This window comes from Hyposmocoma kahamanoa, unplaced genomic scaffold (assembly GCF_003589595.1).
Source record: "Hyposmocoma kahamanoa isolate Upper Pololo Valley unplaced genomic scaffold, ASM358959v1 114, whole genome shotgun sequence".
NCBI lineage: Eukaryota > Metazoa > Arthropoda > Insecta > Lepidoptera > Cosmopterigidae > Hyposmocoma > Hyposmocoma kahamanoa.
The window spans coordinates 3826314-3850648 of record NW_020653383.1 but is presented as its reverse complement, the minus strand read 5'-3'; the positions used below and the strand labels follow the sequence as shown (position 1 = coordinate 3850648).

Below are 24335 nucleotides of genomic sequence, written 5' to 3'. Positions count from 1 at the left end.
ATTGAATAATAATAGAAATAGTAACTAAAAATGCAAATAGCCGGTGGAATGTTATCTCACTTGTTTTAAAATTTTAGTTTTCAATCAATTAAACAAATATTAAACAATAAGATACCTTACTAATATAACTACAATTTAGAAAATACATTTCTTTTTTAACTCCTCATTAGGGAAACCCTGTATCGCGGGTACCATGGACACCTCCCATAGACAACCACAAATTACACCCAAACTCACAAGAGAAACAAATGTAGGCCACACAAATATTCTCCCGGCCCGGAAATCGAACCCGGGACATCTGCGTGGCAGTCCAGCTTGGTAACCATTCGGCCACAAAGGCACATCACTATGAATCTGTCTATAATAAACAAAGACAGACCGAATGTTTTAACAAGAAAAAATTTACTTATATGATGTTTTGACAGCTCCACGCATATAGCCGTCATCATCGCCGGAGTAACTGAATTGGCTGCCGGCCTACCTCTTTTCCTTGCAAAGTTTTTAAGCAATTTCCATTCTTTATTTTACCGTTATTCGCAGTGAACATTGGTTACAAGTTTAGCATCATTGGTTATCGGTATCAAAAAATCAATAATATTAATCTATGTACTTGGTACTACGCCCTGACTAATCTATGACACTCCTCTATTTTATCTAACCTTTTGTTATCTTTTCGGTATCTGTTTTGACTGTACTCGATAACAACATTATAGACACTGTATACGTGGAACTGTTCAATACATTTATCAGGAAAAACCTTTTCCTTTATATTAAATTGTAGAAAAATTTCTAAATTTAAACTTCTTATACATTATTATTATTATAAGTGCTAATTTTAATTCAATCTGATCAAAATGGGTTGTGTCCAGTTTTTTGTGAAATATGCTTTATTTTTCTTCAACTTGGTGTTTGTGGTAAGTATATTTTTGCTTACACCCAATTACTGACGTCTTGCGTAGTTCATTATTGAGAATTGCGATTGATCAATTTTCTGTGACATCAAGTACATTGGTCCAATGTTGTTGGTATAATAGCTAGCTGTTTCATGTTTCTCAATATCGCCGCGAAAAGTTAGTGGCGCGGGAGACCAATAATCGGAAACGGTAGAAATTTTTATTAGCAATATATCGCTCCCCTCATGGAAGAATAGCATAAGTGGAGTTACGTCAAAAATGTTTATTGCTCCGTCATATACAGAAAAATATAACCCACATTCTCTCCAATTCTTGTAACCCTATTTTCTAATATTGTAGATATAGTTACAAGAACTGGAGAGGATGTGAGTTATATTTTTCTGTATCTGATGGAGCAATAAACATGTTTTACGTAACCACACCCCGGACACTCCATACAACGGTCTAAAATTATTTACCTACTACTACAACATACAGCAAGGCGCTACCTGCACACGCGCAAATGTGTTCGTGTAGAGGCAGGGTTACCCATAGATATGGATTACCCGTCACTTTCTCGCACTATTAAGTTACGTGGTCAGAGCGGCAACATAGCGAAAATTGTAACGCGAATCTGTTATCTATGATTCTATTAATAGAATCCTAATAATTATTGGCAATACGAATAGATCGTTGGGGGAGGCCTATGCCCAGCAGTGGGCGTCGTATGGCTGAATGATGATGATGATGAAACGAATAGAAAATTTGCGAAGTCATGGCGCCTCATTATATTGATATAATAAATCTGTATTTTTTATACATTCATGTATTACTCTGCAGTAAATAAATGAAGAAAACAATAACTGAATGAGTCTCAAGCATAAGTTTTTTTTTCTTACTTCGTTTCATCTTTCGGAAAATGATGATAAACAGCCGTACACAGCCCAATTCACAATCATTATAAACAGTAACGTAAAATGATGTTTTATAGGAAATGAAACAATTTTTCCGGATTTAAATCGCATCTATTAATTTTTCAAACAAACCGACGTTTCGGGCCCTTTACAGGTCCCATGGTCACGGTTGATCAGTCAACCGTATATTTGTTTTTTCTAACGTTTTAAATCCGGAAAAATAATTTCACTTCCTATGTGTAACAATCGCGAAAACCTAAGAACTCGATATGATGTTTTATATTAATATACAAGTTACCTAATGAATAAATGAAAAGAATATTCAAATATCAAAGCCGTCTTCCCGCGAAAACGATTCGCCGGCAGTCTTGTTGTCGTTCAGTGAATGTGACCGGCAATGTGCGGGGCGTGGTGCGGTGTCTAAAACTAGGGAGGGGTGGAGAGTGTCCGTTCTCTTATTCTGTATTCTCTGACGTAACTCCACTTATGCCATTCTTCCATGAGGGGTGCGATATGATAAACCGTATAAAATCGAAACCACACATATGTCGCTATCACTTGATTACTAAATACCAAGAAATTATCTGATTTTCCGTATTGACATTTGCGTGGTTATTCTCTGTATTTAGCTTCGCAATGAAGTGGTTGTTCCAATATTGGTAAGAGAATTAGACTAAGTGCCTATTCAGATTTAATGGATATTCGTTACCTCCGTAGATAGAGAAAAATACCGCGCAGTATAGTTAGCGTTATAGTGTTGACACAGACTGTATATAGGTAGGTATGCAATTGTCTAGACGGGCAAAAATCAAGAAAGTTTCGCTTAGACTATACACAGAAATATGCTTAGGTTTGAACACTAGCGAGAAGTACCAAATATCGGATACTTTTGCTCGAAAAATTAAAAAAAAATACTAATCAATGCTTAAGAACTTTAAATTTAACCTTAAAGTCTTTATTATAAAATCTATTAGAAATAATACAAATTTTTCATATTCAAATTAAATATTTTAAGCTAACAGTACGTTTTATGAAAAAAGGAATAAATCAATGTTTTTCAAAAGGTTGCCTAAAACCAGCTATCCGGTTTTACGGTCCCAAAAATATTTTTTGTGACTACAATATTAGGTGACAATTATTATACAATAAATTAAAGTAATCGAACCATTTGTTACCTTTAAAATTCTTTAAAAAAAACTCAAACATAAAAAAATATATTAATTGCGTGTATGAAAAGCTTTATTTAAAAAAATATCCTAATATCAGATATCCAATATTAAGCTCGGTAGGTATCCGATATTAAGATTGCACAAAGCCAAAAAAAACTTACTGCAACTTGTAAACATTATCGGTTTGAAAATATTTATGCATTTGTTTGTATTAATAGATGCTAGACTTTATAAAACCTAACATTGGCAATGATATTTTGTACTCACCTCGACGAAAACAACACTTTTTCATAGAATATTTTGTATTGGAAAAAAGTAACGTGTGTAACTGCCTCCGTGGCCGAACGGTTACCACGCCGGACTGCCACGTAGAGGTCCCAGGTTCGATGCCCGGGCCGGGAGAAATAGTTGTATGGCCTACAATTATTTCTCTCGTGAGTTTGGGTGTAATTTGTGGTTGTCTATGTGTGTGTCCATGGCACCCGCGACACAGGGTTTCCCTAGTGCGGGGCTATGTTGAGTGTGTGCGTTATTTATTATTATTTATTTATGGTAATCATAAATAACTAAAATTATACTCATTAGTAAATTTAAAATGTATAATAAGTCACTAAATTTTGTCGACTCGAGTACAACGCTAGCTGACGTCACGCTATGACATGAACATACATATTTCGTTCGTTCATTCGTTGGCTCGTTGCCGCTGCCGATGAGATTCATTCGGATATTCGGAGGACCTCGAGGCGAGTAGCGCGTGCTATTCTCCACCGCATTCATTTCTAACCGAGCTCCGTTCCGAACGGCCGTTAATTTAAAATATAAAATTGTTATAAGTAGTAACGAATACTTGAACAAACTAAATTCAGTGTTGTTTCTTCCCCGTTATTGGGTAAGTGTGAACAGACGTACTTATGCTTATTAGACACTTATTTGTAACTAGTTTTTGTGTATTAAAGTGTACATAATCTATTTGTTCCGTGCTGTGTTCTTTTGTGTGCAGCGATTCGCGCCATAACTATTCATGTTGCAGCACTCCAAAATGGCGGCTATTCAATTTCGCTTTGTCATTTTTAATCAGCCTTTGCATTTGCATCATTTTAAAATATTTAGTAAACTATAATTGTATAACTACACTGCCAGCTCGCTTCTATTTAATTAATTAGTTATATTGTTTTAAAATTGCACAGCGGCTAGCTTAATATATGTATTTCGGCTTTAATTATAATTGTAGTTCTTTATTTTGTTCAATTCATCACTCCGTATCTGATTTTCGTTAGCACCACAATCAAACTAGTTTAGGTACTTCTCTGCAGTGATTGACGGCGGTACGCGAAATTTGTAACGATAGGTATGATTAATGCGTTGGATTTATTTCCAGGGTCCACGTTCCGGACCACGAATCCCCTAAGACTGGTGCTGAAGCCCACTATCTACGTGTTACGGGTTTTCCACGTATTCCCACGGACTCCGGGAGACGGGACTTCGGATTCAACGCTGGTGTCACTATCGACCCCCCTCGCTATTGCGTGAAGACTAAGTGCCTGTTAGTGCCAATTGGGAAGTGTCTGAACGTTTTAGTGTAGGCGTTACGAAACCATGAATTAAATAAATGTGTGTCGAGCATAACTATCTGTTTTATTTATTTAACCGCCTACCGGTAGGTTAGCCACTCTTCAAGCGCGACATGTGGTCTCACTGTTCTGCCACTTTCTAAACTGCTCAGATGATTTTTTTTACAGTGGCGCCACTTTATAGTTGGCTATTACACATAAAATAAAAAATAGAGTGCATTATAGAAAAAAAAAGAGATAGTCCACTATCCGAATTTAGGCAACTATCCGTTATATAGTGCTTTTCCCCTAAGAGTACACATACGAATTTCACATACGTATACGGATTTCGCTACCCACAGCAGCAGCGGCTGCGAATGTTGTGTATAACAAAATAGGCCTTACCAGTGTTAGATGGACGGGAGCCTATTCCAGGTTGAAATTTGATAATTATGTCGGCGACCTATATATTTCAAGTATCAGTGCGGCCAGTATTTTTACATGAAGTAGGGAATAACAGTATTCAAATAACCTGATGGATCCACTTCGTTACGTCGTCGCCTAAGCTTTTCAACCTGTATATTAATGGCCTAATCATCTTCTCGTCAATCCTCATCCCCTGATCATGTAGTGTTGCCGACTTCTGCGATTAGAACACTTGGTAAATTGCTCATTATATGTTGGACATATGCGGAAGCCTATGGACTCTATTACATGAAAAATCCTAAGCTCCTAGTTATTGTCAGTGTTTCTGTACGGTAGTGAGGTAAGTCGTGTTTCTAGATTTAAATTCGTGGGTCATTGACCGATGATTTGTTAACTGCCTCCATGGCCGAACAGTTACCTTGCTGGACTGCCATGCAGAGGTCCCAGGTTCGATTCCCGGGCCGGAAGAAATATTTATATATATGACCTACGTTTATTTCTCTTGTGAGTTTGGTTATAATTAGTGGTTGTCTATGTGTGTGTCCATGGTATCCGCGAGAAAGGGTTTCCCTAGTGCGGGGCTATAAAAAAAAACTTGTCCGATTGTGTTGACATGGAGAGGGAGAAAAGGGTTCTGTTTGTAAGTTGTAATTTGCTCGTTATACCAAAAGGTTAAGATTGCACTATTTATAACATATTGCTAAAAGTTTTACTTCAGCAGATGTTTTTCTTATAATATCAAGTGACGGGATGAACGAATCGTACGCCTGGTGGTAAGGTACACGCCTGCCAGGATGCCATAACATAGATGAATACATTGAGGGTACAATACAACAGCGCTTTCAAAACTCAAATAGGACTGCCACTGTAGTGCATCTGGCATGTTCGTGGAGGAGCACAGGGATCAGTTCCATAACCTGAAAATGCGTGTGCGCTATGGTGTGCGCGGCAGCGGTTAATGGCATCCTGGCCGTTGTTCCAACTAGACTAGCCAGACTAGACTGCCCTTACCTTGTCCCTACCTACCGACTCGAGGGATAGGGTGTTCAGGGGAAACTACGGGCTCCCCGTTAAGACCAGGGTACAGCGGGCATCCGGGTTGAGCGCGGCGGACCCGGTCTTGGGTCTGTGGTTAGTTGCAGGTATGAACACGTTCGTCTGCCCCGGTACCATATGACCGAGGCGTTAGTCTATCGTGCAGCTAGCGCGTGTAAGTAGCGGTCTAGACGAGGGCCAGAGGCGAGGACATGCGCGAGGCACGTGAGTTGCCCTTTATGTCGGTAGCTATGTCCGGGCATTGCTACCGGCATCTCCGGCACTAGCCCGGAGAGCTAGTAGAGGATGAGCTAGACATCCTCCGGTCCCTCCGACCGCGCAGGAATTTGGGAATTACTATAACCCCACATAACCAAGAGGTTGATAGGGAGGGGCACTATAAACAAAAAACTTATGTAGAAAGATATGAAATTTCCCTTACCAAAACCATTGAGTTCAATCACCTACATGTGCGTGTACTTGTGGTCAAGCCGTTATTGTACTACCTTAGCACATAGGAAACATTTACTGTATTTGTAATTATTATGGGTGATTATGGTCTAAAATAAATTGTTTTATTCTATTCTATGTGTCGACCAGAACCTCGTGACAAATATGATATACCACTTGTTAGATTTTTTTATCTATTCACACGAGACAACACTTAATTACGAGAATAAAGGAATTTAATAGAGAACAACTTTTATATATACGAAAATTTAATTTTTAATTTTTGCTACAATTGTTTATTTCCTTAAATTTATTATGCAAAATTTAAAAAACTTATTATTTTCGCCTTATGACGACAGATTGTATAAAGCAATCACTATTTCAAAATTAAAGTAGTTAAGTACCTAAGTATAGTAGGAATTAAATGAAATGTCGGAATCCACTTGAACGCTTATCTTTTATACAATGGCATTGTTTTCTTTATTTATATTCTTTATCAAACTTCATACTAGGTATTTTATTTTGTTTGGGAGTTTAATTTTATGTTTTCAAGTTGTCAAGTATAGTTTTTATCCTAATTTTTACCTGGGAAACAATAGGTCAATAAAAAATATTTTATCATCAGGCATCATGAGACCAATCACTATTGCACCGTAGAATTGCAAATAGCAAGTACTGCTCGTAACTAGTATTCATGAATGCGTTGCAACGTGGTAATTTAAATGAACAACAATTGCAAATTGAACCTTTTAGCGTTAGCAGTACAGTCGCTATTTTGAAAGAAATATTTTTTGATTCATACTTTTCATTCTAAACTGAAGATAAGTGGTCGGACTTAACAATGAGTACAATGCTACTGTTTAAAAGATAAGCGCTCAAGTAGATTCGAAGTTTTCAAATAATTCCTAATATACTAGGTAGGTACTCTTGAATGTTATAGTAGGTATGCACCAAAAGTAGTCGGAACGAGATTCTTTCAGGTCTTGAAAACAAATTTAATTATATAAAAAGAAATATATTATTGGAATCTACTCGAATTAATACTTCTTTCGGGAAAACTCAGTTCAAAAATACGAACTATTATTTCTTCATATCGCTATTTTAAAGAAAATATGGGTACCTAATCTTTGAGACGAGTCCATACCCAAGACCGGGTCCGCCGCGCTTAGCCCGGATGCCCGCCGTACCCTGGTCTTACCGGGGAGCCCGTAGTCTCCCCTGAACACCCTATCCCTCGAGTCGGTAGATAGGGACAAGGTAAGGGCAGTCTAGTCTGGCTAGTCTAGTTGGAACAACGGCCAGGATGCCAACAACCGCTGCCGCGCACACCATAGCGCACACGCATCTTCAGGTTATGGAAATTATCCCTGTGCTCCTCCACGAACATGCCAGATGCACTACCCGCTTACGCGATGCGGTACCCCCACTTACTCGGCCCTTAAAGGATAGGAAAATCCTACCGCAAAATGGCGGCTATCTTGTTTCGCTAATTAAAAAAGCATTCAGTTTAAATACAAGCTTTTATAAATAAAAATTATTATTCTGCATTGCTAAATAAATACCCTCCGTACTACCAACAAAAACATCTCAAATAAAATGCAGTAATACACCGCAAATCCTGCACATAAAAAGCATAAATGAAATTTTTTGTGTACTTGGGTAAATATGATAATATTCCGTTTGAGTGGTCCTAACGTTTACCATGAAATTACTCGTTAAAGTATAGTTTATAAACATTTATATTCAGGGTAAACTTATGGCTATTTCTCGAAAAATAACACAAAAATACGATGGAAAAATATTACATTTATTATTCTAAGATTACATCATTTTGACATTTAACAAAGACGTTGTGATAATTCTCTTGTATTTTGATAATTAATATCACGTGATTTAGTAGCTTTTTACAGGAAATATTAACAACAGTAGTAAAAAGCTATCTAACCTACCTATCAGACACTAACACAATATGAAATACGATATAAGTACCTGAAAATCAGCTTTCAAAATGACTTAACTCCCTTTCTAACTAGTGTATTAAGGACGTCACATTTTTATTTCACATCGCACACACATACACCATATCACTTAGATTTTTACGTTAATCGAAAGTTAACGAATTATGCGTACAATTAAATATATAAGTTGTAGAGTAACACTTAATAATTAAACTTTAATTTCTTAATAAAGAGTCAGCTGTTTACACCAAATCGCGCAACGGTTGTTTACTTGTTTAGGCGCTCCACACACAAATTTTAAGTATTGCTAAGGGGCGCCCTCTGGGGATAAATTAAAGTATGTGTGTGTTGTGTATTTGCTGTGTAGGTATCTGCTTGTGTATGTGTAATAGAATGTGTATATTATAATTATTATATTTGTTGTAAAGAAGAACGTAACTACAATACGTAATCGTAATAATAATAACAATACTAAAGTAACACAATCTTAACGTGCTTAATGGTGACATGCCAAACACATTTTTGTACTAACTGCTAATAGATAACGAATTGTACAAATTCAGAATTTAAACAGATGGCGACGTTTTCGATTGAATATTTAGTTGTACCTACTTACGCAGAATCAAGAACATAGCCAAAGTGGACGGGGGTCCTAATTCTGAGAAACTTTCATAGTATTTTACGCTTTAACTCTTAACCACTTTATATATTCATTTTAAGAAATAAAATATATTTAAAGGTGACGAGCATTTAAATACATATCGATTAACACTAGAATCATATGAAAATATATTTTTACTATTTTTTAAATTAAAAACAGTCGCGGGTAGTGGCGGAATTCGCGAAATTTGCGAATATGGCGTAAAACAACTGTAGGTCGCGAGGAAGAAAATTGACGAATCCTACCTAAATTCACAATGTAACGACCTAAACATGGTTTTAGTACAACCTATATGCGGGTGCCATGGACTCACACACAGACAACCACAAGTTACTACGAAACTCACGAGACAAATAAACGTAGGCCATACAAATATTTCTCCTAGCCTGGGAATCGAGGCTGGAACCTCTGCGTGGCATATGGTGACCGTTCGGCCACAGAGGCAGTTTAAATAATTTACTCCTAAGGTTAAATAAAAAAGTAACCAATTTACACTTACGTTGTTGAGACAGATGGGATTGCTTGTCAGGTTCAACAGACTGAGACAGAGACAATAGAAAAGGCATCGGAGAGATTTAGAGATAGCCCCTTTCTTTATTAACTTTGGGTAACCTAAACAAATAACATTATGAAAAGATGCATTCATATACGTCTACGTGCGCGCGTGTGTATTCGTATGTGAGCGAGAGCACACGTGTATGCTTGAGTAACTTCGTGCTAGGTATAACAAGGTATGCGCGCAAAAGTATTTGGTATGTTAAATGTGTCCATGCTAGTTAGTGTTGATTGATAAATATGTCGTAGTGACGGCCGGTCATACAAAACCATCGTCAATCACGCAGAGCGCGCTGGCTCACACTGATCGGCGCGCGGTATTTATGTGCGCGCGCTCCGCCAGCCTCGTCGAATCGCCGTGATGTTTCCAGGCCAGCGTCACCGCTGCACGGGCGGCGCTGCTGTCGCGGTGTTGTTGCCTCGATTGTTTGACCGACTAGTTAGGCTTGATTCATATCGCCGATACGCAACGCAACGCGACGTGACGCGGCGCGAAGCTGCGTTATAGCGGGCAGTGCAACATTAACTTTATCCTCTACAATAAGGCAACATTTCATTTAACAAAAACGGGCTGCAGCGAGCTGCGACAGGCGCATTTTAGAAAATGCTATAGAATACTATAGAACATATTCCCTATTAAATAAAGTACACATTTCTTCACACAACAAAAAACAAGAGAGTAAAGCTGCGCAGCGTAGCGCTGTCCGACTCCGCTCACTTGTCTCGCCTCTGACAATACAAAGTGTAACTTAGCGTCTCAACAATAACGTATATTTCTTTGAAAGGCAGATTGCGTAGTAGTATATAATATTATATATATAATATACTAAACAAAGTCGATATTTCTTTGAAAGCCAAGAAAAATCTCTTTTGATAGAAGCAGTATATACATTTTTTTATTGAAAATCAATAGCGTTTACAATATCATAAATATACAAAGTAAACCTTAAAATAGTACACCCAATAACAGGTTTTCTAGAATAAAATAACATAATATAAATAATAATCGATATATTCAAAATAAGTAAATAAATATTGGACTATTTACTGGTATTACTCAAGCGAGCTAATGATTCCTTTTTTAAATATTGCCTTAAATTGACAAAAACCATCGTACTTTATTTAGTAGATATTATTGACTTGAAGCAGCTTTGTTTTTATGTGTTTGTTTAATGAAATGTTGCCTTATTTTGTTGGGGATAAAATTTATGTTGCATTACTCGCTCGAATACAGCGCCGCGCCGCGTCGCGTAGCGTCTCCGCGGTGTGAATCAACGCTTAGGAGCGTGGAAATTATAGTTAAGTAAGACAGAATGGAAAATAAAGTGTGATTTATTCCTGATCGAGAGTTTCACTACAAAGAACACCCACCACTAAAACAAATAATTTTTTTACGTAAAGTTCACATTACCTAGCATTCTAGTGTAGGTTTAGTTACATGCTGTTATATACGAAGAACTTTTATTTTACACACAAAATTAATCACCCATTTCACAAAAAATATAAAAATTATCAAATACAAATGGGTTTGTAACCAACCTTATTTTCAAAGATGGCGGTCCCTGGGCGGCCGTACCCGCCAGCTTTTTTCATACAAAATTACGAAACTCGAAAATATTACTGAATCCTGCATGTAATGAAAACGTAATGTGTTATTCTAGTGTACATTTGATTTAAAATTAGTAATATAATATTATTTTGCAGGAAATGAAATCAATATTTATATAATGTAATCATGAACAGGACCGCCAATGGCCTGATGTAGTAGCATCAAGTTTCGAAGCTGGTTTCCTTTTAGAAATATTTATGTTAGACTATGTCTTATTCTACGACGTAATTATGTTATCAATTAATTAATCAAATTCATAAAAAAACGCTACTTACGGTATGTTTTCACTAAATAAACACCTAAATCACCAGCCCAAACAATAACAATCACACGATTGTAGAGGTGGGTGATAAATAACGTCACGATGAAAAAATCACGATGATCCGCCGTCAAACAGTATCACCGTCACTCGTTCCGAAGGAACGACGTTCCAAAGTCATATAGGTGTTCCTCCGTTCCAATAGCTATCCCCGTCACTCACATCACGACATACATATTTGATACAATGCGCGATCTCCGTTCCGTGGTGACTGAGCGCGCCACTCGTTGTAGTTCTCTTCAAATCGGGCCATTTCGGCGATGGGAGCGAATGAAATGGGATGACTTTCTTTGCTCACTCACTAGTGTCGTAGATGCTTATTACTACTAGAAAAGGCGGATGAAAAAAATCTGCAGCAGTTATTATAAACCTATTTATGAACAAAGTAAAATATTTTTGTATATTTGTTTTATTATAGGAAGAGTTGGTATTTTATATTTATGTATAATCTACTTTGTGTATTCTACTAGAAATATAATTACATTACACTTTATTGCTATTTTTAACAATCCAAAGATTCGCATTAAATAAGTAACAAACAAAATTACATTAAATACAAAATCAACTTTTTGAATGGAATTGAAACTTTTTACAAAGGGAGTAAAAACACACTTAAATCATTCTATAAAAAACGGCTATAAGTATTAGAAAGAAGCCGCTGGCTAAAACCGTATATCGTGATGTAAGTTATAGGCGTGACAAGGTCACGGAAGTAACAGTCGTGACAAAATCACGATGATTTATCACTGTGACTTTTTTGGAACCGGAACGACAGTCACGGCGATAGAAATGTAACGCTATTCCCCATGTCTACACGATTGTCGTGACGTATTTTTGAAGTTGTTTATTTTTTTTAAATGACAGACCCAGGCATTAAAAACTTTATGGTTTGCTAGAGTAGTTACCGAAATAGCAATTAATATTAGTTCTTTTACCTTTTCTTTTTCACTTGTACAACTTGTATTCTAAAATCTACGTTTATAATCTGTGATGAAATGGCTTTTAACAATGGACTATGACACTAGTGAAAATTTGATAAAAGTCACTAAATAAATGTAATTATTTTAAATATTATAATATTATATTATTCACTCGCACACACGCTTACATACACACACACTCACACACACACAGACAAAAACACACACACACACACACACACACACACACAAATTTCACTCACGAAACATCTTCATATCTTTCCTTTTAGATTATATACTTACCTTTTTGAAATCTAAATAAATAAATTGTAACGGGGTGGGAGCCTGGAGATTTGTAACACAGGTCTAGTTACCTAGTACGAACTCCAGACTCTCGCTTAAGGTAGCTAACTTTAGACATTATTAAGTCTTGTATAACATATAATTATAATGTACAATCTTCCTTATGTGAGAGTGAATAAATAAATATCTTATCTTTTCTTACCTGTTATAACTTCGATATCCGATAAATCGGTATAAAATCATCACAGGCACCTCTAGGTGTGTTATGCTTCCAGAGACGCATGAATCCCGCAACGCTCTGTGGCGTCATGCGTCCACTGCTGCATGTATCGCGTGAGCGGCTACAGTGGCAGTCCTATTTGAGTTTTGAAAGCGCTGTTGTATTGTACCCTCAATGTATTCATCTATGTTATGGGCAAGCGTGTACTTTACCACCAGGCATACGACTTGTACGTCCCGTGACTTGATATTGTAAAAAAAAATTCTGCTGAAGTAAAACTTTTAGCAATATGTTATAAATAATGCAATCTTAACCTTTTGGTATAACGAGCAAACTCGCGGGCGAGCATATTACAACTTACAAACAGGACCCTTTTCTCCCCTCCATGTCAACATAATCGGACTAGTTTTTTTTATAGCCCCGCACTAGGGAAACCCTTTCTCGCGGATACCATGGACACACACATAGACAACCACTAATTACAACCAAACTCACGAGAGAAATATATGTAGGCTATATATATAAATATTTCTCCCGGCCCGGGAATCGAACCTGGGACCTTTGCGTGGCAGTCCGGCAAGGTAACCGTTCGGCCATGGAGGCAGTTAACAAATCATCGGTCAATGTCCCAGGAATTTAAATCTAGAAACACGACTTCACTACCGTACAGAAACACTGACAATAACTATGAGCTTAGGATTTTTCGTGTAGGTAATAGAGTTTCGTCCAACATATAATGAGCAATTTACCAATTGCTCTAATCGCAGAAGTCGGCAACACTACATGATCAGGAGATGAGGATTGACGAGAAGAGGATTAGGTAATTAATAAACAGGTTGAAAAGCTTAGGTGACGTAACCCAGAGGGGTGCACCCCACATTTCCGTTTAGGACTATTGGCCCCACTACTTGGTTCCACTAGTGAGTCTAGTAATGAAAAATGAAAATGAAAATGAAAAAGTTTATTTCTTTTTTCTTAGTTGTCTTAAAATAAGGTTGGGACTTCCTAGTAGGAGTCATCCACCTGTGACAGGAAGGCCCGCTCTTCCATTATCTTTTAGTTGTAGGAAACAAACTTAATCTATTAATTATAAGTAGGATTTTAAAATACTCATGGTTGCTTATCACAAGTGGATCCATCAGAATATGTGAATACTGTTATCCCTACTTCAGTTGTAAAAATACTGGCCGCACTGATACTTGAAATATATAGATCACCGTCATAATTATCAAATTTCAACCTGGAATAGGCTCCCGTCCGTCTAACACTGGTAAGGCCTATTTAGTTATACACGATATTCGTAGCAGCTGCTGCTGTGGGAAGCGAAATCCGTATACGCATGTGAAATTCGTATGTGTACTCTTAGTGGAAAAGCACTATATAACGGATAGTTGCCTAAATTCGGATAGTGGACTATCTCTTTTTTTTTCTATAATGCCCTCTATTTTTTATTTTATGTGTAATAGCCAACTATAAAGTGGCGCCACTGTAAAAAAAATCATCTGAACAGTTTAGAAAGTGGCAGAACAGTGAGACCACGTGTCGCGCTTGAAGAGTGGCTAACCTACCGGTAGGCGGTTAAATAAATAAAACAGATAGTTATGCTCGACACACATTTATTTAATTCGTGGTTTCGTAACGCCTACACTAAAACGTTCAGACACTTCCCAATTGGCACGAACAGGCACTTCCCCGAGTCTTCACGCAATAGCGAGGGGGGGTCGATAGTGACACCAGCGTTGAATCCGAAGTCCCGTCTCCCGGAGTCCGTAGGAATACGTGGAAAACCCGCAACACTTAGATAGTGGGCTGCAGCACCAGTCTTAGGGGATTCGTGGTCTGGAACGTGGACCCTGGGAATAAATCCAACGCATTAATCATACCTATCGTTACAAATTTCACGTACCGCCGTCAATCACTGCAGAGAAGTACCTAAACTAGTTTGATTGTGGTGGTAACGAAAACCAGATACGGAGTGATGAATTGAACAAAATAAAGAACTACATTATATATTAAGCTAGCCGCTGTGCAATTTTAAAACAATATAACTAATTAATTAAATAGAAGCGAGCTGGCAGTGTAGTTATACAATTATAGTTTACTAAATATTTTAAAATGATGCAAATGCAAAGGCTGATTAAAAATGACAAAGCGAAATTGAATAGCCGCCATTTTGGAGTGCTGCAACATGAATAGTTATGGCGCGAATCGCTGCACACAAAAGAATACAGCACGGAACAAATAGATTATGTACAGTTTAATACACAAAAACTAGTTACAAATAAGTGTCTAATAAGCATAAGTACGTCTGTTCACACACTAATGGATACTACGTGAACGATACGTGCCTAATCGAATGGAGTCTACGCTTTTGTTCTATTCCCCTCTAAAGATATGCCGAGAAGTCGAATCGGTTCGGTCGAATTGTTCCGAAAGCTTCGGAAGCTTATACAAAGGTAACAAAGTCCTTAGCATTATTAGAGAATCATTTCCCTCTCACGAAGTCTGACTTAACGGAATCCTTTTTCGTCATGGCCGACCTATATTACGAAACTATTACACGATATGACACGAGTGACTTCTATAATCTAATTTAAATTTCTATCTTCTAATTTGACTACCTGTGGGTTCGAATCCGCTCTGATCTTTGAGTTTCTCAAAGTTCTTTGAGAAACGTTCACAACCCTCGAAAAACTTATGAAGTCCCCAACTATAGCCAAACCCTCGCCTGAGAGAAGACTCATGCGAGTGGGGCGTATAAATGGGTTCATGATGATGTTATTTCTTCACAGTTGGCCGGCGCAGCACTCATAGGTATGGGCATAGCGGTGCTGGTGTCACTGGATAGGGTTGCGGAAATTATACCGGTGATCACCACAATCCCCATCCTGGTAATTGTGGTTGGCTGCATCGTCTTTTTGATTTCCTTCTTTGGATGTTGCGGAGCTATCAGGGAGAATGGATGTCTCCTTATTATGGTAATCTTAATTATATTATCGTTAAAATCTCTCGATTGAGAAAAGGTTCAACCAAACTTCAAACATACGTAAGGTTGCGAAATAAATAAATATTAGACAACACAGACATCGAGTACATAACCAGAAATAGAGACAAAATGTCATTTACTTTGTTTGAAAACTATTCGCCCAATAATGGCCCAATATCATTACTGTGACAACTGCGCTCCGATTGGCCAGCACGAATTCGAAACTATTGACGGGTGTAGTCAATTGTTTCATTTCAAATGGACCAGTTTAAATTGAGCTTTGCTGTAATGGACGAAAATTGAAAAATTACATTTGTAATATTTAATTACGGATGAAATGTGATTCCATTTGTTTTATAATTAGATGTTTTGCTGTTTTTCCCACAACACCGAATGGAACAGCCCATTGTTAGAGGTCTTTATTACAATAAACACGCAATATTTTTGGAATATACGGAGACGTACACAGAGGTCAGTTGTTAGCGCTGTACTAATTCAGCTTTCTAATTTGCGATTTCAGTGCAAACGAGAGTTTATATTTAAAAGTGATATAAGGCTCATTTGCCTGATGAGTCGCCAGGGATGAATGGCCCTTATTTCGTCTCTATTTCTGGTTATATAACCATAAATAGAGAACCCATATATACTACCTGAACCTATATATCGAGTACCTATATAGGTACTCGATGTATACAGTGCTTCTATTTTCTCAGTATCCCTCGGCAATCATTGGACTTCCGAAAGCACATGAATATTAATTTTCAAGCCCATTAATTATTAAATTAAAAATCTATAATCATTTTCATTTTGAACAACGTACTTTATTGTTGTTTTGTTTTGATTTCCGTGTGAACTATATAGAGTTGTAAAACTATTTCCTATTTTTAATAACCTTTGCTCCATATCAATAAGCGTTAACAAAAATATAAAATAAATAAAGAGCGCTTTTTTATATAACTAAATATGCATATTTTTCCGGCTATTAATCATTTCAATTCATTCAGTATCTGAACGCATTTCTTCATCTTACATAGCTATGTTAGTATGTTCGCCATCGATGGAATAATCATTTTCCGCGCTGCTCGAACAGGTATTTACTTTAAAATTGCAAATAATAAAAATGATATGATAATAGTAATTGTAATAAATAAAAAATGTAATAGCAACTGTATATACTTCCAAGTGGACTGAAAGCGTCTGGTCTGTACCAAAGGCAAATAAAACCCGATGACCGACAAAACAAACGAAAAAATAGAAGCACTGTGTATTCCTCTGACCCCGAAGTAAATAACTAAAGCACGTAAATTGTGTTATGGAAATCGGAAACAACGACGGTACCCGAGACAATATAAAAATATAGTTTTTTCTGCATTAATCCGGCCGGAGATCGAACCCGGGACCTCATAGATGGCAACTCCATGAAAACTGGTGTGCAAGTCACTCTGTCACGCAGGTCGTCAAACTATAACTAATATATAACCTATGACTGTGATATACTATGTACGTACTGCTCTTATATGATATCGTAGAATACTGTTCTTTTTCGTATTTGATTTACGTCATCATAAATGTGTGGTTTTTTTCAGTACGCAGTATGTATGTTCTTATTGGTAGCATCAAACATAGCACTGGCAGTGGTGATATTCCGAAACCTAAATGGGCTATCGACCACAGTCGATGGGTGGGTCCGCACCGCATTCCAGCAACATGGACAAGCTCCAGATGGCGGATTCAGGGCACTGGAAGAACTTGTAAGTATTTTCAGCATAATATGCCATTAGAATCTCGTACCGAATAAAGTAAGTTTATAGAACGCATTTTCCTCGTCGGTTACCAAAAGGTTTGCTGGAGGAAGCAGTGGTAAATGGTTGAACGGCTGAACTTGGTGACAATCTCGGTAATACGGCAGAACACGAGAGTTTACACTATTTTTAAATGTGCTGTGACCTTTCACAGTTGAAAATTGTAATCACACTTCAAGTTTAGAGGGGTTTCGCTTCCACTTTTATATGGCGAGCGGCTAGAGATTGGAATTCCCTGCCTGCAGACGTATTCCCCGAGCGCTATAACTTGGACATTTTCAAGGCGATAGTGAATAGGCATTATTTATCATCACTTTCCATCGCACCTGATGGAAAGTGATGATAAATAATGCCTATTATATAGAGGTCAAATGCGCACTTATTTTTAATAAAAAAAGGGGGGTTTTCAGAAATATGACACCAAGACACCAAAAGAATAAAAAACAAAACGAAAACTTCCATACGCATGTACCTACGTACTTTTGAGCCGAACCCTGGAGTTATTCGTTATCCCTTATTTAATATATCCACTCCATTAAATTCCCTTTCAGTTTAAATGCTGCGGAACGACAGGCAAGGAGTCCTACAACAACCTGCCGTTCATACCTCCGACCTGCTGTCCAGAAGTAAATTGCGACAGCGCAGCCACTTACTACGACGGCTGTTCAACGATATTCACCGACTACCTAAACAATTTCGGAAATGTTGTTGGCACTATTGTTATCATTATTCTTTGCATTGAGGTGAGTAAGTTTTTGTATGAGAGAGTATTAAGTGCTTATGAAAGATATTAAAAAAGGGAAATGTTTGTTTTCAATATTTTAATTCCATCAAGAGCCAGAAAACAATTATTTAAATATGCGTATATAGTTAATTCTTCCAGACAATATTGTAATATACAACATGTAACGGAATTGGTATATTAATAAACATAAATTAAATACTGTATCAAATGTAAATTGTCTGTGTGAAATTTTATGTCTAAAACACAGTGAAAACAATTTTCATTTTAAATTAATAAAAAATATATATATTACAGCACTAGGAGATCAAACGTGTTTACCACGTCATTACTTGCAAAGTCACATCTCTTTCCCATGTTCTTGTGCGCCTAGTACGCGCTATAAGCAAGGCAGCGCACGTGGGTGACAGCTGCTTCAAAATGGTGCGGCGGCCATTGACTTACAATTACAGCGGCGGCGAATAGTTATTATTAATGTAATAAATGTTTTCTTTGTCTGTTTCAGTTCATCGCGATGATCTTTGCACTGTTCCTCAACCAGCAGATCACTAGCGCAAAACGCAGGCAGAGATACTAAAATAGCCATCATTTGTAAAGTAGTATGATAGATACCTACCCTTGTTTCCCTTGCTATAATGTGTCCTAAAAGCGGAATTAGGAAAAATATGACCCTATGTTCACTGCTGTAAAGGTTCATTCGCACTAACCGTAAGGTACCGTAAATAAATAACGTAGATACCCAAACGTGGTCAGTACACTGCATCCAGCTTTGAACATACGAAACTGCTTGGCTAAATTATAGAATTGTTTGCTTAAAAATGTCTCTTTTTTTATCAGTCAGTTAAGCTGTCCTACTGGCAACTACATACAAATTGTATCGAAACTTCTGGACGGGCTATGCATTTGGATCACTCGCATCTTATCTGAGCCAAGCATAAAGTAGTTGTGGCGTCAACACCGGCGTTCCTCTTTTATGCTACCACCAACCCTGTTCATCCTAAACATCAATATGTTACTAACTGGTAACATACGTTGCTATAGAGATGATAGTACCTGTGATAACAGTGCCGTGCGAACATGCCTCGTCAGCAAGTGGAAAAAAACAGACTTCAATTTCTATCAAAATCGAGACTTCTTTGGAACAAGTCTCTGAATGGGACCGACAGTATCTTATCTTCTTTAATCCCACAAAGATAAAAGTTGGGTACGTTCACCGCTAAGAAAACTCCGTTTGCGAGAGCTCCTTGGCTCCAGCGCAGTCCGCTCACCATCTTTAAAAGTATTGGGATATTTAGCGTCGACATTGCAAATTAGGTCCTGTTCCAAGATCATTTAGGGAGAAAAGCCAAACAAGCCTCAAAAAACCTCGGAGTACTCTAATAATTACTCCGTTTGGCTTTGCTCCTTGATATATATATATATATTAGAATATTTCACACCAGGTCACTGACTTTGCAATGCAAAGCGCAGGTACGACCCTACATGGAATATTGCCTCTGCATATTATCCGGAGCTACCAAAACCAAGGATGGATTCAAGTCGATCAAGTAACCTGAATCCATCCAACAGTTGTTCGTGTTGTCGACGAAACTCACAATGACCTCAGTGGTCCAACGGTTTCCACTATGAGTGCTGGATACGCAGGTCCTGGGATCGATTCCCGGTAGGACCAATTTGGAAATATAACTTTTCAAAATTGGATCTGGTCTGGATGTTCCGAGTAGTGGTCCGGAGGGAATTGCGTTGCAGACAGAAGTGGCCTCAAATTAGGGCATCCTCTAAGACCAGGCGTGATTGTCTTTATTAAAGAAAAACAGTTTGGAGCTCCTTAGTCAGGCTATAATTTACTAAATAACAAATCAAAGGCATTGAGGCGCTTCTGCCCAAATTATAGCCTGGGTATTCACAGAATGCGACAGGAGCATTCACGCAAACTACAATTAAGTACAAGGAACATACGCAAAAGTCGAAAACCAACTTTACAATCTCTATGCTGCAGTGGTTATTCAGGCGCGGAAAACGCAAAACTTGAACTTATAAAAGGTTGAAGGTTGTTACAGGCAGATAGATAGTTTAGATTACACCAATAATACTTTGACAACAGTTACAAAACGATATTTGAATACTAAAAAAAACAAAAAATCGTGAAAAAAAAATTCTCTCTCTGTATGCTTAAACAGGATGTAAAAAAGTATTTATACCAAACATATCAGTTGACGTCAATCCATTGATAGCAGGCAACACAAAAGTGATCATAATAGAATAAAAACTCTCTTTATTGTCTCCAATATGAAACAATACAAAACAAAGCAATGAAAACCTTAAGAACAACTACACTTAAGATACTGTAACTAAACATTAACAGTACAGGAGTCAAACGAAGGTGTCTCAGTTGGTGCTGCTCCTCCAGTCCCAGCGCTGGTTTTCAGTCACCCCCTTCTTCCTTAGATGGAATGCGAGACAGGATTATCGAGATCAGGGCTATAAAAATATTATAGCCTTGCTATATAATAAGAATTACATTTATAACAATAAATAATATCTAATGGATCATGCAAAAATAGTAACTTTAATCTAATATAGTATTTTATCTAAAAATAGAAACGGATATAGTATTTCGGACGGGCAGCCGGGACTACGGGCGTGCGTATATGCGATGCATCTTGAATGTTATAGTAGTAGGGGCTAACCGAAGAAATCCTTCAATGGTGAGAATTTACAGCTTTTCATAATTAAGTAATATACTTATTTCTAAATGTGTCCACAGTTATTTTAAACATTAAAAGTGTAGGTAAATCATTTTGCTGCATTACATCTGAAACACTCACCATAACGCGCTCATTTATGTGGTTGAATTTTTAGCTTATCATAACCGTCAGAACAGAGATTCTTTATATTTGAAAAATCTGTCTCAAAAAGGTATTCTGGTTTGTTATTCCAGTTTATTCTATGGATTGTACAGGCGTATTGTAGTTCTGCTCTGATGTTCATATTAAGGATTATCTGGAATTTAGGTACCGAGTTATGTACTGTGTTTTAGGCACATTATAGCAAAAACGTATGCACGCATTCTGTATTTGTTGTAAAATGTAAATGACAAAATATTTTTCTGAGATATCATAAAAAACCATAACCCAGTTTTAGAATATTGAAATTGTTTGTTGTTTAACGATATTTCAGCTAAGCATCGTTAGGGTAAGTTCCGATAAATCGAAAATGTTAACTAATTTTAACGGTTAATAAAAGTGAATTTTGTGCTCTATTTTTTTCTATTTAAAACGGATAATTGCGTTTTAGTTAGTGGACGGCAGATTCCTACTTATATCCCAGAGTCGTAGACAGAAGCACAATAATTGAAGGGCGATAGCACTAATACATCAGACAAGAAAAGGCTTCTTTAAAATAATGGTCTAATTTTATAAATAATTTTCCACTTAAAGAAACCATTTCTAATTTTGGTATTTATGTGCTCTACATATCTTAGTTCTCCGTCCAAGGACAGACCGAGATGACGAGATGATGATTATTTTTAACTTATGTGATAACATAAGTTAAAAATAATTATATGAACTGGCCACCCTATACACTGGGCAGAGATGAGTGACCGCTAACGGGTGGACCGGTCGTCGGTCAGTTTCCATTCGCATTATTTACTTCTGTCGTTATCGGATGGTTTATCTTTACTGCCATTACGGAATTCGTTAGAAATTATAATCTTAAACGTTGTAATTAATGTAAGGTAGTTTTAATGTATCTACATTTTAAAGAGATGTAGGTATCTAATCTATGCACTATTTTTTTTATAGTTAAGGTACATACACAGTAGCTAGTGCATATACTCTTAGATAACAGTGTAATTTTACATAAGTTTAGTAATTATATGTACACAGCATTTAATGTAAGTAACAAAGAGAACAACAACGAAATTATGAAACATTGAGAACTAAGTATTTACTTATAATAATAAGTGTTATAATAACAATTTAGTACAACTTAAAATATTGTTGTTGTGTGTGTTGTGATATTGTATATGTCTTGAATAAAACTAGTCACAAAGACGTCCGGCCACACTATTCCATTTAAACCTCTGAGCGTCCCGTAGCTACGCCACACGGAGGGAAAGTACCTTAAATACCGTAGGTAGAAAATTTTCCTGAAACAGACTTCATTTTGATTTTAAAAATTAATTGAACTGCATTCAAAGATTTTTAAATAATACCCTGTCTGAATCGGGAATCGAACCCGCCAAATGTGAAAAAAAAACACCTGTAATTCTACTATACTGATCGAAAGCCTCAATTATAAGGATTGTTTTCTTCTAAATAACTTAGCATCTTAAATAAAAGGAAGGTCATAAAACTTAACATTCCATTAAAATAATTGGTTACATTTAAATGCAACTTACAATAAAAATTTAAGTTATCAAATGCTCAAAATGAGTCCCATTCTGTAGTAACAAATTCTCACTCTTTTGATAATTTCGCTACATATTTGCATATTGCTCAAGTTTGTACTCATTACTAATACTTTGAAATGATAATGTCGTGTTGTTATGAGCATGGCAAGGTCAAAGAAAAGGCTCTTCATTTTCCTGAACAAAATTTCAAATTAAATGTTACATATCGAGTTCTTAGGTATTCGCGATTGTTACACATAGGAAATGAAACTATTTTTCCGGATTTAAATCGCGTATATTTGTTTTTTCAAACAAACCGACGTTTCTGACCCTTTACAGGTCCCATGGTCACGGGTGACTGAGGTGGTACATTCTTCCCGAAACGTCGGTTTATTTGAAACAACGCGATTTAAATCCGGAAAAATAGTTTCATTTTCTATAAATGTTACATTTCATGGTCTTCCATTTATTTAAGATACTATGTTATTTAGAAGAAATCAATCACTACTATAGTAAAATTACAGGTTTTGTTCACATTTCGCGTGTTCGATTCCCAGTTCAGACAGGTGATTATTTTTAAAATCTTTGAATGCAATTTGAAGTGGTTTTAAAATCAAAATTAATTCAAATTCAAAATTAAGTCTTTGAGTAAGATTTTCTATCTAAACATTCTATTTAAACATCGGTTTATGGTGCTTTCCTCCGTGTGGCATAGCCGTGACACGTTCTGTATACAGCAATTCGCTCTATCGGTTTTATCTTCCGCCATCATTGCCTGATACTAAACTATGTGTGCAATTTATTAATATGTTTTTGTTAATTTGTTGAGGTAAATAAACGACATAATATTCATTTATTACTTCTCATTATTAGGCAATCATTTTGCATGTATTAAAATTGAGCTAGGTAAAAAATGATTCTACGACGCATTTGCCTCACACGTCAGCATTCTTAACGGAAACGTATCGCGCATCGTCTTTTTCGCTCTTGTTGCATGAAGTTACAGCTTTTTTCTGACCAGCTCCATCCGGAATTAATAAGTGTCATAGTTACACAAAAGAAGAATTTGTACAATTAATTTTTTTTTTTTTTGTAAATAGGAGTATTTCCAGTCTGGTCGTGCTAAATTTGTATTGGAATAAATTGGAGTAAATTGGATAAATTCTTTGTGAGATTTATTCAAGAAATGCTAAATTTTTTGTTAATACAATTCCGAGCTTTTCATTGATTAGAATAATCACACGACAACATTGGCATTGTCAATAATTAATTTGACAATTTCACGCGGCACGCATATCTCAGTTTTTTAAGCCCTTCCTGATGAAATAATGTTTTTGAAACAGGCCGCTGTTCAAGAAAGCCACCGATTTGGTCTGAAATACCTGTTTGTGATACTTGACGTTTCAAGCTATTAACATTTTTTTTTA

The 24335-nt window shown here is 36.8% G+C and overlaps 1 protein-coding gene across 1 annotated transcript; it reads left to right on the top strand.

Annotated features, from left to right (window-relative positions):
- The first annotated feature begins 866 nt into the window (after nucleotides 1-866).
- LOC113239661 (23 kDa integral membrane protein-like) lies at nucleotides 867-19607 on the top strand. Its single transcript, XM_026476738.1, has 5 exons — nucleotides 867-914; nucleotides 15775-15960; nucleotides 17555-17719; nucleotides 18322-18513; nucleotides 19018-19607. The coding sequence occupies exons 2-5, from the start codon at nucleotides 15799-15801 to the stop codon at nucleotides 19087-19089; spliced, it is 591 nt and encodes a 196-aa protein (XP_026332523.1). The 5' UTR covers nucleotides 867-914; nucleotides 15775-15798; the 3' UTR covers nucleotides 19090-19607.
- The last annotated feature ends 4728 nt before the right edge of the window (nucleotides 19608-24335 follow it).

Bases quoted from the DNA above. Each gene is read 5' to 3' on its own strand.
- LOC113239661 (XM_026476738.1), top strand. From the start codon at position 15,799: ATGGGCATAGCGGTGCTGGTGTCACTGGATAGGGTTGCGGAAATTATA. The intron at 15,961-17,554 runs GTAATCTTAATT...GGTTTTTTTCAG, and splicing joins ATGGATGTCTCCTTATTATG to TACGCAGTATGTATGTTCTT. The intron at 17,720-18,321 runs GTAAGTATTTTC...ATTCCCTTTCAG, and splicing joins TCAGGGCACTGGAAGAACTT to TTTAAATGCTGCGGAACGAC.